Source organism: Paramormyrops kingsleyae, chromosome 16 (genome assembly GCF_048594095.1).
Source record: "Paramormyrops kingsleyae isolate MSU_618 chromosome 16, PKINGS_0.4, whole genome shotgun sequence".
In the NCBI taxonomy this organism is placed as follows: domain Eukaryota; kingdom Metazoa; phylum Chordata; class Actinopteri; order Osteoglossiformes; family Mormyridae; genus Paramormyrops; species Paramormyrops kingsleyae.
This window is the reverse complement of record NC_132812.1, coordinates 8,761,590-8,778,154: the sequence shown is the minus strand read 5'-3', so window position 1 is coordinate 8,778,154 and position 16,565 is coordinate 8,761,590. Positions and strand designations below refer to the sequence as shown.

The 16,565-nt window shown below is 47.8% G+C and overlaps 1 protein-coding gene across 6 annotated transcripts in view; it reads right to left on the bottom strand.

Moving 5' to 3' along the window:
- zranb3 (zinc finger, RAN-binding domain containing 3) overlaps window positions 1-16,565 on the bottom strand; it is a 34,071-nt gene that overhangs the window by 11,173 nt on the left and 6,333 nt on the right. For all 6 annotated transcript variants that reach the window (XM_023821621.2, XM_023821620.2, XM_023821619.2 and 3 more), the window contains exons 3-11: window positions 14,151-14,169; window positions 13,809-13,987; window positions 12,217-12,448; window positions 8,829-8,914; window positions 5,176-5,347; window positions 3,382-3,519; window positions 1,788-1,907; window positions 603-722; window positions 144-323 (exon numbers count right to left, since the gene is read on the bottom strand). In XM_023821621.2, the coding sequence (XP_023677389.2) occupies window positions 144-323; window positions 603-722; window positions 1,788-1,907; window positions 3,382-3,519; window positions 5,176-5,347; window positions 8,829-8,914; window positions 12,217-12,448; window positions 13,809-13,987; window positions 14,151-14,169 (1,246 nt within the window). The remainder of the gene's footprint in view (window positions 1-143; window positions 324-602; window positions 723-1,787; window positions 1,908-3,381; window positions 3,520-5,175; window positions 5,348-8,828; window positions 8,915-12,216; window positions 12,449-13,808; window positions 13,988-14,150; window positions 14,170-16,565) is intronic.

The window sequence follows — 16,565 nt, the reverse complement described above, 5'->3', positions numbered from 1 at the left end:
TGATTTCTAAAACAATAATGTAGCAGTGCATGCAGCTCAGGCACATGCTGCTGCGCTTGGAGCTGCAGAGAGGAGGCGGGGGGCGTTGGACACCCTGGCGGGCCCTGCTGTGCTGTTTCGCCCCCAGGACACGGCCTGCTCACCTTCCTGTTCAACATGGCCCACATGACGGTGTCAAAGGTGCCCTTGGCGATGAGGTAATGCACGTGCACAGAGCGGCTCTGCCCGATGCGGTGCGCTCGGTCCTCTGCCTGCTTCACATGGCCTGGGTTCCAGTAGAGCTCGGCGAAGACGACATGACTGGCTGCTGTGAAGGTCAGGCCCTGCAGGGGGCGTCAGAGCTTGACATGGCAGGCCAACCAGAACACAGCCCCCAGTATAATCTGGCTGATTAACACTTACATCTACAGTGACAAGGCGCGTGTGGTAGTGTCATGGCCATGTGACCGAGGCCCTAATTTTCTCCCACTTCCAGAGCACGGCTCCTTAGAAGGCCATGAAAGGACAGAGTGGCCACTAATGCAGGCCAACGCAGCCACGGCCCTTAGTGACAGTATCAGTGTGGCGATGGCCGCGACCTGCCCAGCGGGATGCAGTCACACCTGACCAGCAGCCTGGATGCTCAAGATGGCCACACGGGTGACGGGGTCGCTCTGGAACTGGTGCACCAGGCGGATCCGCTCGGAGGATGGGACGCTGCCGTCAATGCGGATGTAGCGCGCCTGGGAAGTTGGAGAAGGGCGGGGTGGGGTGGGACAGGGCAAGAAATTACCCAGGAACAGATTCTCACCACCCATCGGCAAATCACACTTTTCCCATTTTTAACAGTCACAAGGTTACTATTTTGATGAGTGCTGATCTGCTATTGGCTTTGGACACTGATGTATACTGGTCTGCGACTGACAAAAACATTCCTACAATGTGACTCACATTGAAGACCCGCTCTTTATTGCGAGCATGTGTACAGACACTGCTGCATACTTACAGAATGTACAAGGAGGATAACACTGGTAACACTGGACAGCTACGATCAAGTTTGCTGGTGACAGTTTTTTCTGAGCCCAGCGAACTGGAGCCGACTGTTAGCTACTAGAATGTTTCAGGCCTCTATTTTAAGTCCAGATTCCGTTAATTGGCCGTGATGAATTTTAGGCTACAGCACATTCACACGAGGAAGTGTGAGTGCATACACTCCAGATAACACTTCTCTCCTAGTCCCCCCCATCACAGCTGACAGCGTGCCAGGACCGGTGGCTGGCTTTCCCGAGGACTCAAGACAAGTGCTGGAAAGTTGGAAAGTTTGGGAGGAGATATATTGGGCTGTTCCCAGGAAGGAACTTTCTGGAAGGTTGTGGAGGTGAGTGGCATGCTGGAGGAATGGTCACACACCACACACACGTTTGCATGCGGCTGGCCTGGAGGCGCTCTCCTGCAATGCCACACCACACCAGCACTGCCCATTTACAGAGCCGGGTCCCTATCTGGAGATTCTGACGGGTCAGGAGCCTGCGTCGCTTCCCAGCAAGTGACCTCTGACCCCCAACCACAGGAGTTTCAATAGTACAGCTGTAGCAGGACCCAGCCAAGGGAGGTGCTGATTACAAACCGGCATCCCCGCCAGACAGTAACGGAGAGTTACAGTCCTGACAGGCTCCCAGTCACCTGGAACACAGCCAGGGAGATTTCCTAACTGGAGATGAGGGGAAGCTGTGCTCCTTCAAGACCTCCATCACTGCAGGGGCCCGGCTCCGAGGGAGCGCCGGCGATCGCGGGGGATGTGCGCTTACCTTGGCCTCGATGACTGCCTCTGTGCATGCCTGCAGCATCGTCAGGTGGTGCGCAAACACCAGGAACTTCAGCTCCTTGTTCTCCAGCATCATCTTGATGTAGTCCTTCACCGCACCTGCCTAGGAAACAGCATCAGGGACAGTGAGGCCCTGTGCCCCGTGGGTGCTGGCAGCCACACCAGTATCGGCCATGCGGTGGGCCCTGTGGCCCCGTAACTCACAGAGGGGCCGCAGCATTTTTGTCATCACATTCAGAAATAGACCCTTCATTTGCGCCATTTTTGTCTGCCTCCATCGCCACCCCTTTCTGCAGCCATAATTTCATACCTTTGGTTTTATGCACAACATTAAATCTATATCACTGGAGCCATATTTGCACAGTGATATTAATGACGCACGCATGTATTTGGACAGATCACCATGTGGTTCTGCCCTGGATACAAAGCCTTGGGGTTGGGGCCATGTGGCCGCATGTTCATCTCTGCCCCATTTTCCCGGCACCTGTACCAATCCGCCACACAGCTGCACGTCTTCTGCAGCGAGACACGCCCACCCCCCACCCACACCGCTGATCACATGGCACTGATCTAAACGCAGGCCAGCCACGCTTGTCGTCCCCCATAAAACGTGGGAACAGACATGAAGAAAAGAACGAGGACCAGCACGCCTCTGCGACCCGCAATGCAGACAGCGTCCATCACTTTTGCAATCTAATTGTACCCTGAACCACCTCATAACCCCACAGTACAGCGTGGCTGCGCATTGAAGAGCTGACAAATGCAAACAAATGTCCCCGAATTAAGGTCACACCTGGGCGGCGCCACGGCGCATATTACACAGGCAGCCTGCTCTCACTTTACCCCAAAAAGTGGCGCTGAAGAAACTTAAGGTTAGCAGGGAAGATAGTGTAAAACCTCTGTGGGGGATTGAGCAGGATGAGGTGTGGGGGAGTTTGTCCGGCGCTGCCCGCACTGACGGCCTGCCACAGGAGCCATCCCTGGAGGCTGCCCCTGTAGCGAGGAGCGAGGCTGTCGGAGCCACATCTCAAACTTTGCTGTTGCCATGGCGAGCTGCTCCCGGCAGCAGGAGACAGAGGAGGTGCAGAACAGCATCACCTCCACTCCTCATCTTACTCTCAGCCACGAGCCAAAGACGCCCTCATTTCCAATAATTGGCATTCTGCCTTTCAGCTATTTTCCTTCAAGTCACTTTTAGGTAAACTAAAAAAAAAAAACAAGATTAATTAAGTGAGCTACACTTTAGAGTTGTTGCTTTTGATTACTGTTGCCAGTGCCTTCCTTACTAATTAGTCTCCGCTGCTTCTGAGAGGCTCATTCATCGGTGACCTTGGAGTTTGGAGCTTCAGTGCTGCTGAATGTGTCTGTACCTTCCTACATCATTAATATGAAACAAACACAAATAATGTTTTTAAAAGCCTAACACTGTAATTGGGAATGGAAGAACACAGCAGCCGACACGCCACCATCAGCGCCCTCTAGCAGCAGTCTCGAGACCAAGGGCGTAATCCGGACGCCCTACTGGAAGCTTCCAGAAGGCCCCTGTGGACAGGGAGCTGGATGAAGTCTGTCCAAACCTTGGCGATGGCTGTTTGCTTGTACATGCGTGTGATGAGCCCCATGACTTCCACAAATGGGTCTTTTTCACTGTGTGGGGCCCCTGAGGCCAGCACCCCCATCAGCTTCTGCCATTCCTCAAAGCTGGCGCTGGCTTCCTGAGAGATGGGGGGGGAGAGAGAGAGAGAGAGAGAGAGAGAGAGAGAGAGAGGGAAGGAGGCACTTTTTTTTGAAGCTATAAAGGGCAGAACAATTAATGAAACTGTGAATGTTGGCCTACTTATCCCATGCTCAAGAAAGGGAGAGGAAAAAGAGAATTCCCAAAGACGGCAGTCCTCTAGCACTGTGGAACGTCAACGCGGGCTAGGTCGGTCACATGGCCCTCCCAATTATAGAGCGCCGATGACAAGCGGGGGGGGGGGGAAGATGGAAGCTCGCCGTCCCAACGTAATAAATCACAGGCGGATAGTTCGCTCTCAAGGTGAACTGCAAGGAGTATTTAGGGGAGTCGGGAATGACTGGAAGGGAATTAGGGCATGGAATGCCGGCAGAGAACAAGCACTGACTTGGGGCAGAGTGTGTGCTGTGTGTGAAGGTGCCATCTCACACATCATGAGGGCGCGTGTGGTTATGTGGATCAGGACAATGTGCCCGTGATTGGAAGACTGTCATGTCAAACCCCCAGTTCAGCAGAGGGATGTCACCACTGGGCCCCTAGGTGAGGCCCTTAACCCCAATTATCCCAGGGACTGTCTGACCCAGCTTTCTCTATTGAACATTGCTTTGGATAAAGCGACTGCTAAATAAAAATGGCAGCTTCACACAGAAGAAACCTGATGATAGACAACCTAATTTTAAACGGGATCAGCTGCAGCATATGGAATATTCACAGTTTTAACAGGTCGTTAATTAACTGTACACACGCTTGCGAGCATGCATGTGTGTGAGGGTGTTAGAAAGGCAAAAAGAGGCGTGCGTCTGAACCGACAATGTGTGATTTATGGTGTGGAGCATATTGGGGCTGAAAAAGCAGGCGGAGATGATGGTGATGGTGGTGGGGGGCGAGGGGTCTAAAATGGCTGCATCCTCCACCCAGACTGGGAGCACGGATCTACTCTGTACAGCTGTACCTCCCAGGGTACCTGAGCACATGAAACCACAGCCAGCTGGAGTTTAGGGCCACGCGCCTCAGACAACCGGAAGAAATGAGGAACAGCATCCTTCACGCCATCGTCAGTTCATCAACATGCCAATTGTAAATTTAGCCATACATCCTCAATGGACTGATGTGGCCTGTGTTACATACCTACAGCAGTTCAGTAGTTATGTCAGACAAATAACTGCTCTTTTGTCTACAAGGGGAGGCCTTATAAATACCAAACTAATTTTTTAATGATGATTAAAGGCAAAATTTATTATATACTTTCCCTTTCCAAATGAATAGCTTTAAATCAATTACAAAGAACAGAAAGTATTATTAACACTGAATTTAACATTAATTCTAATTAGTCTCCAAATATCACAAAATACCAAAGAATAAAAATGAACTACTATGAAGATAAGAATTGCTCTCGCAGTCTGTGGCCACCCACCCCGCGAAAATGATCAAATTTGCATTTCAGGGGGTAAAAACAGGAAGTGGGGAACGAGGGGAAAAAATGAAAATCTGAAAAGTACAATATGATATGATAATTAGTGTTATCCTGACAGTATTGCCTAGCAACGGACAAAGCCGCAGCAATGAAGCAATGAGGTCTATATTAAGCAGCCCCATCACGGTGTGGGGCGCTGGGGGACTGGGGGGCGTTTTGTACCTTGGCTCCATCTTTGGGAAGGTCGAATGGGATGCGCTGCCGGATCTTGGGGGGAAGCTGGGTGAGCACCTGCGCTTTGAGCCGGCGGATCATGACCTCAGCCAGGCGTCGGTGCAGCTCGTCCAGGTGCGACGCCCCCCGACAGTCCCACTGACGCCTGCTCCCAAAGAACCTGAGCCGGGGGGGAGGTGGGGGCGCGAGTGAGGAAAACGTCACCCCCAGAACAGCCTTAGGTCACCAGGCAGGCAGGCAGCTCCGGCCGCAGTCACCTCACGGAGGATCCGAACCCCGGCATGTTTAACGCTTTTCCGTTTCTACAGCTGCAATTCGCTATCAAAAGCAACATATCAGCGATAACGATGACGCAATCCTGCAAGCCTCTTTCACACACTTATTTATGCGAGGCCGAAGAGGAAATTCTCCGTCAACTGTGCGTGGCAGGAATATTACATGTATTTACAGCAAGCTGTTTATCCTCAGTGATCAGATTACATGTGCATTATTTAGAGCATCAAAATCCCAGAGGGAACAAAAACTCATACTTAGGGCTGGGTACCGAACTTCAGTACTTTTGTGGTACCGAATGAAATGCTCCAATCCTATGGAGGATTGAAAAATGGAATATATTTCGGTGCCAAATTCCAACACCAAAACAGTAAATCTCAGCGTCTGTGAGCATGCAGCACACTTCTTTAAATATCTAAAATCGCTGGTGACGTGTTTGTGAAATGTCAGAGGCCAGTCAGAGGCCAGTCAGAGGCCAGTCATTTTTGGAGAAAATTTGGAGAAAATATGCCCCTCATTTATGCCTGAATGGCTGACGACAATGTCGTATATCACGTGAAACACCCAGAGAGAGTGAGAATTGGTGTGTATGTGTATAGGTGTGTGTGAGCGAGATTATCGGAATTCAGTACGATTGCAGGTCCACGGAGGCACTACTGTGGAGGCACTTACAGTGATTGCTTGCTGATTGCTTGACCACAAGCACCAGCGCTAACATGGAAGTTATGCGGTTGAGAGGAAAAAAATAGAGAGTAGATGGTATTATTTTTGTACCTCAATAAGACTGAATACCTTTTGCCTGCATCTCCAGCCGGTGCCGGCGGTGAAATGTACCAGTGCTTATTAGTGGGATAACATTACATCATTTTTTTTTTTTTAATTCTGTGGAAAATGAAACATCGATCTACTGGCCAGATTGATTTATGAATTATAAACATGTCATGGGTTGTATAAATAAAATCAGGGCACTCAAGTCTCACGCATTGACTGTGAGACACACGCATTTCAAGCAATTCACATGCTCACAGAAGGAAGGGATAACGCCCACCAAGATGTCCCGTTATATAGAAATAATGAACAAGGTGCAAGCATACAAAGTGGAGTTTTCCGCCCAGTTCATAGCAGTCCTGATCGAGTTAGACAGTTAATAGCTACCTACCAGCCAATCAGAAAATAGCACTTGTTGCATGTGATCCCACTGCAAGCACGTTTTTATATGGATGCGCACAAAGAGTGCAGACAAGGTGGAAGTGGCTTAGTAAGATCCCATGAATGCAGTAGGCAGGGCTCTACGTGTCATGCATTGACCGTGAGACATACACTGTGCCCCTAACAGATGTAATCTAACTTCAAATATTTGAAGAAACTTGAGAGTCCTGGTAAAATATTAATAAAAGGCTGTGTCCCGTTCTGATTGCGATCGATGCCCCCAATAGCTAAACAATAACCAACAAAACAACTTGTTTAATGTATTCGTGTTAGTTTTTAAATTAATTTAAAAACTGATACAGATACTGAAAAAAAAAGTGTTGTTCAGGAACTGGTATCAAAATCAAGGTATCGTTTTGGTACTGGTATCGAAAAATGTTGAATGATGCCAAGCCCTACTCATACTTAAGTGAATTTGAATTTTGCATTTATGGGGATATGGAGATGGGATCAATAGTAAAGCTGACACAAAACATTTTATACTGAAACTGTTTTACTGTCATGTAAGGAAACAAAGGGAAATTCAATCATATCTAATTACAAACACCTTCACTTGAAAATACTGCCTCCACCTGTCTTCAGATCTACCAGAAAATGTTTTCAATTATATTAAAATATGATAATTAATCATGCATTTATTTTCAATTAAATCACAGATTGGATGGTGCTCATTAAAACTTGTGTGCAACCTGGAAAACAAACTCGGAATGTCAATCAGGAGTCGTTAATTCAATCTCCACAGCATCAGAAGGCCTGAAAAACACAAGGCCTTCGAAAATCACTCATTAATACTCTGAAGCTGGTTTTAATTACATATATACGCAATTCAACAGCTTGAGGGCATTAATAAAACAGAAAAAGCTCATTTCCAACTGCAGAGTGTACAACACTGACCCTGTAATAAAGCCCCCGCACACGGCACAGAGGGCACAACACCGACGCTGTAATAAAGCCCCCGCACACGGCACAAAGGGCACAACACCGACGCTGTAATAAAGCCCCCGCACACGGCACAGAGGGCACAACACCGACGCTGTAATAAAGCCCCCGCACACGGCACAGAGGGCACAACACCGACGCTGTAATAAAGCCCCCGCACACGGCACAACACCGACGCTGTAATAAAGCCCCCGCACACGGCACAGAGGGCACAACACCGACGCTGTAATAAAGCCCCCGCACACGGCACAGAGGGCACAACACCGACGCTGTAATAAAGCCCCCGCACACGGCACAGAGGGCACAACACCGACGCTGTAATAAAGCCCCCGCACACGGCACAGAGGGCACAACACCGACGCTGTAATAAAGCCCCCGCACACGGCACAGAGGGCACAACACCGACGCTGTAATAAAGCCCCCGCACACGGCACAGAGGGCACAACACCGACTCTGTAATAAAGCCCCAGCACACGGCACAACACCGACGCTGTAATAAAGCCCCCGCACACGGCACAACACCGACGCTGTAATAAAGCCCCCGCACACTGCACAGAGGGCACAACACCGACGCTGTAATAAAGCCCCCGCACACGGCACAAAGGGCACAACACCGACGCTGTAATAAAGCCCCCGCACACGGCACAACACCGACGCTGTAATAAAGCCCCCGCACACGGCACAACACCGACGCTGTAATAAAGCCCCCGCACACGGCACAACACCGACGCTGTAATAAAGCCCCCGCACACGGCACAACACCGACGCTGTAATAAAGCCCCCGCACACTGCACAGAGGGCACAACACCGACGCTGTAATAAAGCCCCCGCACACGGCACAACACCGACGCTGTAATAAAGCCCCCGCACACGGCACAGAGGGCACAACACCGACGCTGTAATAAAGCCCCCGCACACGGCACAAAGGGCACAACACCGACGCTGTAATAAAGCCCCCGCACACGGCACAAAGGGCACAACACCGACGCTGTAATAAAGCCCCCGCACACGGCACAAAGGGCACAACACCGACGCTGTAATAAAGCCCCCGCACACGGCACAAAGGGCACAACACCGACGCTGTAATAAAGCCCCCGCACACGGCACAAAGGGCACAACACCGACGCTGTAATAAAGCCCCCGCACACGGCACAGAGGGCACAACACTGACGCTGCAAATTAAACACAAAGAACACGGTGATATTAAAGGAGCAGTGTACCTGTAATGGGCGTTGCAGTACTGCTTGGCATACTCAGACCAGGTCCCAAACTGTCTGGGGTACAGGGCATCGATCTGCATGAAAAGCTTTGGGGTGGGAACAGGAGGGAAGGTTACTAAGGTGAGATATGGACCCCTCCCGTCCCAACGTGGCACACCTTCACATTCACAGAAAAGTGGCAGGAAGCAGAAGGGTGAACACATCTCAGCAGGCGGACGGTGACCTAAACGGAAGACTAGGAGCACGGCACAAAACCCAAAAAGTGTGGCACTGAAATGCTGACTGACTGGGGTTATGGAAATGATTACAGGTTATGGTCGCCCGGCTTACAAGGGTACGATAAAACCAAAGACACTCCTAGCTCGACTACGCCGTTTAATTGGACTACCATCCTTGTCCCAGTATACATGCATGATAGAGGAATAGATGTATTCACCAAAGTATGTCCAATGCTCCGCTACAATAGGTGACGATGTGGCTCCTTTCAGCTTGTTAGTATGACGTAAAAATTAATAAGATGAATAATAATGGGTGCGTGGACAAATGAAGTGACACAAGCTTTAATTGCAATCTGGTCGGAAAAACTGACACAAGATCAGGAGAGCATGACAAGAAATAAAGCATTTTGTAGAATATCCTTTGACAGCACGGTATTGGAATTTTTTTCAAATATTTTTTCAAACATAAATTTCTCACAAACCCGTCTAGGAGTGATTTAAACAGCAAGAAAGAAAATGATTGATTCGGAGAATGAATGCAGTGCTCATGTAAAAGCAGCAGAGGTAAACTTTAAATGCATTGTTAAACAAATACTAGAATCCTGAAAAGGAATAATCATAAAAATTGCAAAACTTACTAGGTTATTTTTGCGGCAAACCAACACCTTGAAGAACCGTACTTTTGGTACCTTCTTTGAAGTACGGTACCGGGTGTGGAGGAAAAGCGCCCTTTAGTTAAGCGGTGAAATGGACAGCTTTACAGTGCTCCGCGCTTCTTCTGTTACTTCCGGATCAAAGGGGGGGGGCAGTCTGGGCCAGTTTGAGTCCAATTGAATTCAACTCCTAATCGCATCATCTGGGTGTCTTAGTCAGACTTCGAGAAAGTCGATATAATTTGATTTCAGACTAATGTTTACGTGTATTTAACTAAGAACTTAAGAAATTTACAAACGAGAGGCGGCCATTTGGCCCATCAAGCTAGTTTGGGGAGAACCTAATAGCTCAGATTTGTTAAAATCTTATCTAGCGCTGGTTTAAAGGATCTCAGGGTTTTAGCTTCCGCTACACTAGCCGGAAGACTATTCCATACTCTAACTACACGCTGTGTAAAGAATTGTTTTCTCAAATTCAGTTTAAAATGTTCTCCTGCTAATTTCCACCTATGGCCACGAATTCTAGTATTTAAACTAATATTAAAGTAGCCATTTGGCTGAACAGCATCGAGACCTGTTAGAGTCTTATATACCTGGATCATGTCCCCCCTTAATCCCCTTTGTGCAAGGCTGAACGGATTCAGGTCAGCTAACCTCTCCTCATAAGACATTCCTCTAAGACCAGGAATCATTCTTGTAGCCCTACATTGAACCTTTTCCAAGGCAGCAATGTCCTTTTTAACTTTTACTTTAGAAGTCCGGTTTTAGTAGGACTAACACAATAATACGATTTTCTTAGCGTGCATGTATTAATGTATTGACTGATCTACACCAAACAGGATACTCATCACTTATTCATTATTCTACTCAAGCTAATCTGAACAACCCTTTTCAGCTGACCCCTCCATCGATCAGAAGCCCCACCCCACCCCTCCTTATAGATTACTCACATGTATGCGAGCTCACATCACCGAAGAGCCAGTCAACGGCGGTTTAGCGAGCGACCAGAAGCAGAGCCACAGCCAGAATACATGTGAGACTGGTTGCCAAGACAAAGATGTGCGGCATACCCAAGCCTAGACTTTTGATATTAAAGATATAGTACGCACTGACGCTAACAAATATTATGTATCAATAATATTTATATATACGATTTTATGCAATCTAAATCATTTTCAATATTGTTTTAGGCTTACGTGTCATCTGTGAGTTTCTGCAAGCTTTCAGTATTTCAAAAATATTCTTGTTTCATGTTCATGGCCGACTCACAAATAACCAAAACCACGAATGTCAAGTTTGCAAATGTGAATGGGTAACTAATTAATCTAAAGTCCACTGAACACTGAAAATAATTGTTTGTTTACACTTTGTTGTTGGTGTCATATAAGAAATGCTGTTTATAGTAAATTTCTATTTCCAGTAAAATGTTGCGGCTCCAATGGTTTTCAGTTAAAAAAACAAAACAAAAAAAAAAAAAATCCTGAAAGTGGCTCCTTTTCTTAATTGGGTTGCGGACCTCCATGCGAAACAGACATATGCCCATGAAATATACCTACTAGGCGTGCACAATGTGCAACATTAATGTCGACATTGCAAGTTATACACCAGACCATCAATAAATTTGGCTAAAACATTACTCTTAAAGGAAACAAAACTTAGCAAGCTCCGCAATTTTAATAATGGTTCCTACTCCACGTTATTAAAAAAAACGCAGCATAAAGTTTACCACCTCTGCCCTACAAACGCTCTCTGAGCCAATCATAATTATTCTTATCCTTGCTGTCAGACTCAGTCATAGACAGTGTGGAGCATTCCTGAGAAATTTAACAAAATGAAAAGCCAACAAGAACTGGTCACAAAAAAAAAAAAGACATTCATCTGCTGAAATGTTTTGGATTGCATAGAGAACAAAAGCAAGTGATTTGTCGGCACAACCAACAAAAAGACCAACTCCTTTAACATACAGTACAGGTATATTTTGGGTAAGTTGTCAACTCCTTTTTTGTTTTATAAATATCGCATATTTATCGCAAAAACTCCAAATACTGCATTTTTTTCAAATATCATGCAGTTCTACTGCCTGCACATGGGAGGTGGAGTTCAGGGGCAAGAATTAATTTTAATTTGTGAAAGAAAATGGAACTACCCATTTTAAATACTAACCAAGACTCCTCATACAGCACACAGCAGAAGATCAAGGATCGTTAAACTATAATTTGTTATTGTGTGTTTGCAAATTACAGCGGCATTAGAATTATTATATGCATATATATATATATATATATATATATATATATATATATATATATATATATATATATATATATATATATATATATATATATATATATATTTTATACACACACACACACACACACACACACAATGATAATTAATTGCACGTGCTTTTAATTATAAAAAGGTGCATGCATCATGACTGAGGAATGCAGAGGTGCAGTGGCTGCAATGACAGTAAGACGTAAATAAAGGAGTTGGTGGGAGGTCTGACTGCCTCACCTCTTCCGGGCGGCCCAGTGCAGGCGTGCCGGTCAGCAGGAGGGCCCGCTGGGCTTTCCGGATCAAGGGAACCAGGAGGCGAGTGCGGGCCGCCTGACGAGACTTCAGGTAATGTGACTCGTCCACCAGCACCACGCCAAAGTCTCGCTGGGTGAGGGCGCTGACCAGGGCATGGGCGTCGCTGGTGAGGAGGCCGTAGCCCAGCACTGTGACCAAGCTACGGCTGATGCCTCTGTCATGGGGGGGGGAGGAGTGGTGAGGGATACAGAACTAAGATATGCCACAGACCGCTGCCTCCGAAAACGGCAGCGACCAGGTGGAGTGGCAAGTGACAGTGGTGAAGGACGGCACTGGAGCAGTGCACAGAGCACGGCCCACACTGGGCGGGACGGTCGGGCACTCAGCCCAGATCCCATAACCTTGAGCAAGATGCTGCATCTGAAGCACTCAAACAGAAAAGCCAGCTGTGGGAAGGATATTAAAGGATTAAATATGTTTTTTTGGGGGGTGCACTAGCGAAATGATGACTTAATACCAGAAGCATGTTTTCAAACAGACAGTTTGCTGTTATCGATATGACAAAAAAGCAGCTACACCACACGGCTTTACAACTATTCCGATATCAAAAGAGGAAACGTTCTCATTACAAAAAACAGCATCTTATACCAGCTGGGGGGTAATTGCTTAAGGTTAGCGACAGAGCGGTTAAAAATACCACAGATTATGATATACGAGCACACCTCTGAGATTCAGACTGAATGTTACCATGGCAGCAAGTAACAGGTCAACTTAGTCTGATGCTGAAATTCCCATGGATGGGAAATGGCTACAACAATGAGGACCAATTTGTGCCATTAATAACCTTGCAATAACATGCTTGTCTGGATGGGAGTGAAGCAGATTCTGGGCTCTGAGAGCCACGCGTGCTATGTTACACAGCAGAGCCGTAACCCTAAAGTAACGTTCTGAGAAAAAATGCTCATCGTGGTCTCCTGAACTCCCCCCCCCCCCCCATGAGCCGGGTGAATTTAAACGTTACAGGCAAAAGAGACACTGTGCAGTGAGGCAGAGAACAACAGCGGACGCTGCACTGCCTGAGAGAAGAGCGTAGATATAGTGGGGGGGTGGGGTGGGTCTGCCAGTCATCTTCATATTCGTTTTCACTGAGCTTGATAGTGGTTTAAGGGGAGGCGCCCATCACCCGCACAGTCAGTTCAGGCTGCGGCACAGGAAGGCGACCCCCCCCCCCCCCATTTCCCTGCTGGCTTTATAAACACATCACTCTGGCCCCATTTAAGGTGAGCAAACTCCCATCTCCGCCACTCTCCTAATCAGTCTGACAATCTCAATATCTGAGGCCGTGACCCAGCGCAGACGGTCGTGGCGCTATGCACTGACGCTGCCCCATTTACCCAAACAGTTAAAGGCCTATAAGATGTGAAACAAATAATTCCTTTAACGTTTAGCGTTACAAGTCAACTCGGATCAAATGCAAAACCACGATCTGTGGTCCTACACAAAGGACCCAACAGGACCAATTTCTGCCCGCCATTTTCAAGGGGAGGGTGGGAAGCGAAAATGGTGACACTCACTCAATATCCGCCTTGTTCTCTACCAGGTTGATGTCCTCCGGGTCGAGCTCCGGAATCCACTTCTCCAGCTCCTCGATCCAGGGGTATTTGAGAGAGGAGGGGACCACAATCAGCAGGGGCCAGTCCTGCCTGTAGGCACAAGCCACTGCGATGGCCTGCAGGGTCTTCCCAAGGCCCATCTGCCGAAGCACACAGAGGGAATGGCAACTCCATCAGAAATCTACCGGCATACCATCCCAGAGGAAATGGCTTACATGCATGTTCCTGGCTATGAAAACTGGTTTGCCACATGATAAAAATGAAACACACACGCAGCTACACTTCACGGTCGGACACTCTTACCTCATCAGCAATCATGCACCTGAAAAAAAAGGAAGCAGGTGGTCAGAAAAATGCATACAGGCAGCAGAGGATGTTTAATACAACACCAAAAAAAGCAGAAAAAATGAAGCAAATCCCGAGAATGAAACATAATACCAATTATACAGAGTGACAGTGTGAGAACACACAGTTCATGCCAAATTTATATTCCAGCGCTTTATATTCTCAAGGCCCATAGCGAGACATAGTCATTTAAGTGTTGTTTTACTTATCTGGAACATTTAACAATGACACATCAATCTCCTGAAGGCAGCCAGGGAGCTTCATGGCTGCACGCAGGGAAAACAGGCTGTAAAAATCAGCAGCTCCATTTCAAAGCTTTCCCCAGTGATTTGTCACCATGCTTTATAGTCCAGCATCAGTTTGCCGTTTACTCGGAGATACGGCTCCTTCCGTCCCCAATCAGGGCCATGTGGACACAGTGTTATCCCTAATGTCCAGCACAGAGATAAGAGCCCAGTCTTTACCCCCTTCAGTCAAGCGACTGGAAAAGCTTCAAACATAGCAGTTCAATCACTACAAGAAGGACCACGGAGCTTCTCATTATTCAAGGCCTCTGTGGAGAATTATGGACCTCTGCTCATGCACCCTAGTTCCAGCGCAGGGTGATCATCTCCCCTGAAAATTCGTGTCACCTGACTGCAGTGCAATTCATTAAAAGCACCTGGTTATTCAGGTCAGCACTGGGACGTGGGTCACTGAGCGAAGTGTGGACCTTCATCAAAAAAAAAGTCCATTTTAAATCATGAATACACACCAGTCTCTGGCTGCATTCTGCGTCGGGGTCCCCCCCATAGAGCCCCTTAAACATTAACGTGAAAAGGCCAGTGAGAGGGCCAATGGAGGAGAGGCAAAGCAAAAGGCTCGTCCACATCATGTTAGATGGCGTCAATACAGTAATTGGAGGAGACAGACATTCTGGAGCCTCCTACCACAGCGGGGAAGAAAGGCAATAATGGATGACTTCTGTCAGTCAACGGATGGCGGGGGGAGGCATGTGAAATTGATAAAGTAAAGTAATAAAAGGCCCGAATGAAGCACCATACTGCTGAACAGCATCCACAGGCACATCAACAGTCCCGAACCTGCCCATCGACAACAGACGCCTTCGCAATTAATCACGCACAAACCACAGCAGGGTATCTGGAATACCCATTTGCCGAATGTGGGATAATTAGAGGCTGTAGCTATGGCCTGAACGTTCCCTATTTAGATGCACTAATTTCCACGTTCCTCCTCGGCAAGCGGATCCGCATCAACAGAGTTCCATAACCGAACACAGGGAAACACGACCCGACCAGCCACCCCCTGGATGCAGAGCTCGGGAATACTCCGGCGTAAGGTGTGCTCATAATGCCTCCGTCAACGTACGTTGGATTCATACAGCAGAGCGAGAGGACCCCCCCCCTCCCCCCAAATCCTAGAGGCCGACATACTACTGTGACAGGTAAAGTATTTCAACTTCATATTGCCAGTAGCCTTAGTAATTCACAAAATCCCTTTTGTAAACAACCGCAGCGGATGAACTTCTTTATTATTCTGTGATTTTCTCCCACCATCCTCTTTGCAATAATATATCTCGCTGGGATGGTCCAATCAAAGCTGACAGTTTTATTAGCTGCCTTTGCCTGGGTTACAACCTCTGCCTGTTTAATTTCAGTCTTACAGAGATGGAGGTTTATTCTCGGCCCCCAACATGCTCCCACAGTGGCCGCAACATCCAAGACTCTGCACAGAGTCGTCCTCCCTCACATCGCAGTCCCCCTGCTTGAAGGCTGAGATGAATGTCTCACCACCGCCTGGTCTCTTTTGTTTTCTTTTCAGGTTGTTTTTTTTAATTGCAGGGGAAATCTTTGGCCCCTGGCAGCACAGACACAATGGCTGAGCCACACTTAGATGCTCGCCACATCCTCGTCCATAAATCATCCGCATTTGTGGATTCATTATTAACGATTATTGTTACTTTATTAGATGTATTCCTGCCGCTTCCCGTGTTACTGAGGCGGACGCCGGGATCACAGAACTTTGAAATGTCACCTCTGAAACCCAGAGGGCCAAGAGGGTAGAGGCAGGGGCAAGGGACCCATCTGGCAATACCGCAGCATCGAAGCGTGCATGACGATTTCCCAACCAATGAAAGAGATAATCACAAGGGCAGTGAAGGCTGGGTGGGGGGGGGGGGGAGAACCTCATTTCTGCCTGTCTTATATTGCCCCAGCACTTCACTCAGCTCACATCGTAGGCGTGAGCCCAGCCACTCGGCGACCGGCGGCCGTTTAATATGCAGAGGAACTCCGGGAGGGCAGGGAAAGGCAAGGCTGAGCTGCATCTACAACGGGCTCTGAGCAAAAGCAGAGCCCACTATAAACAGGCTGC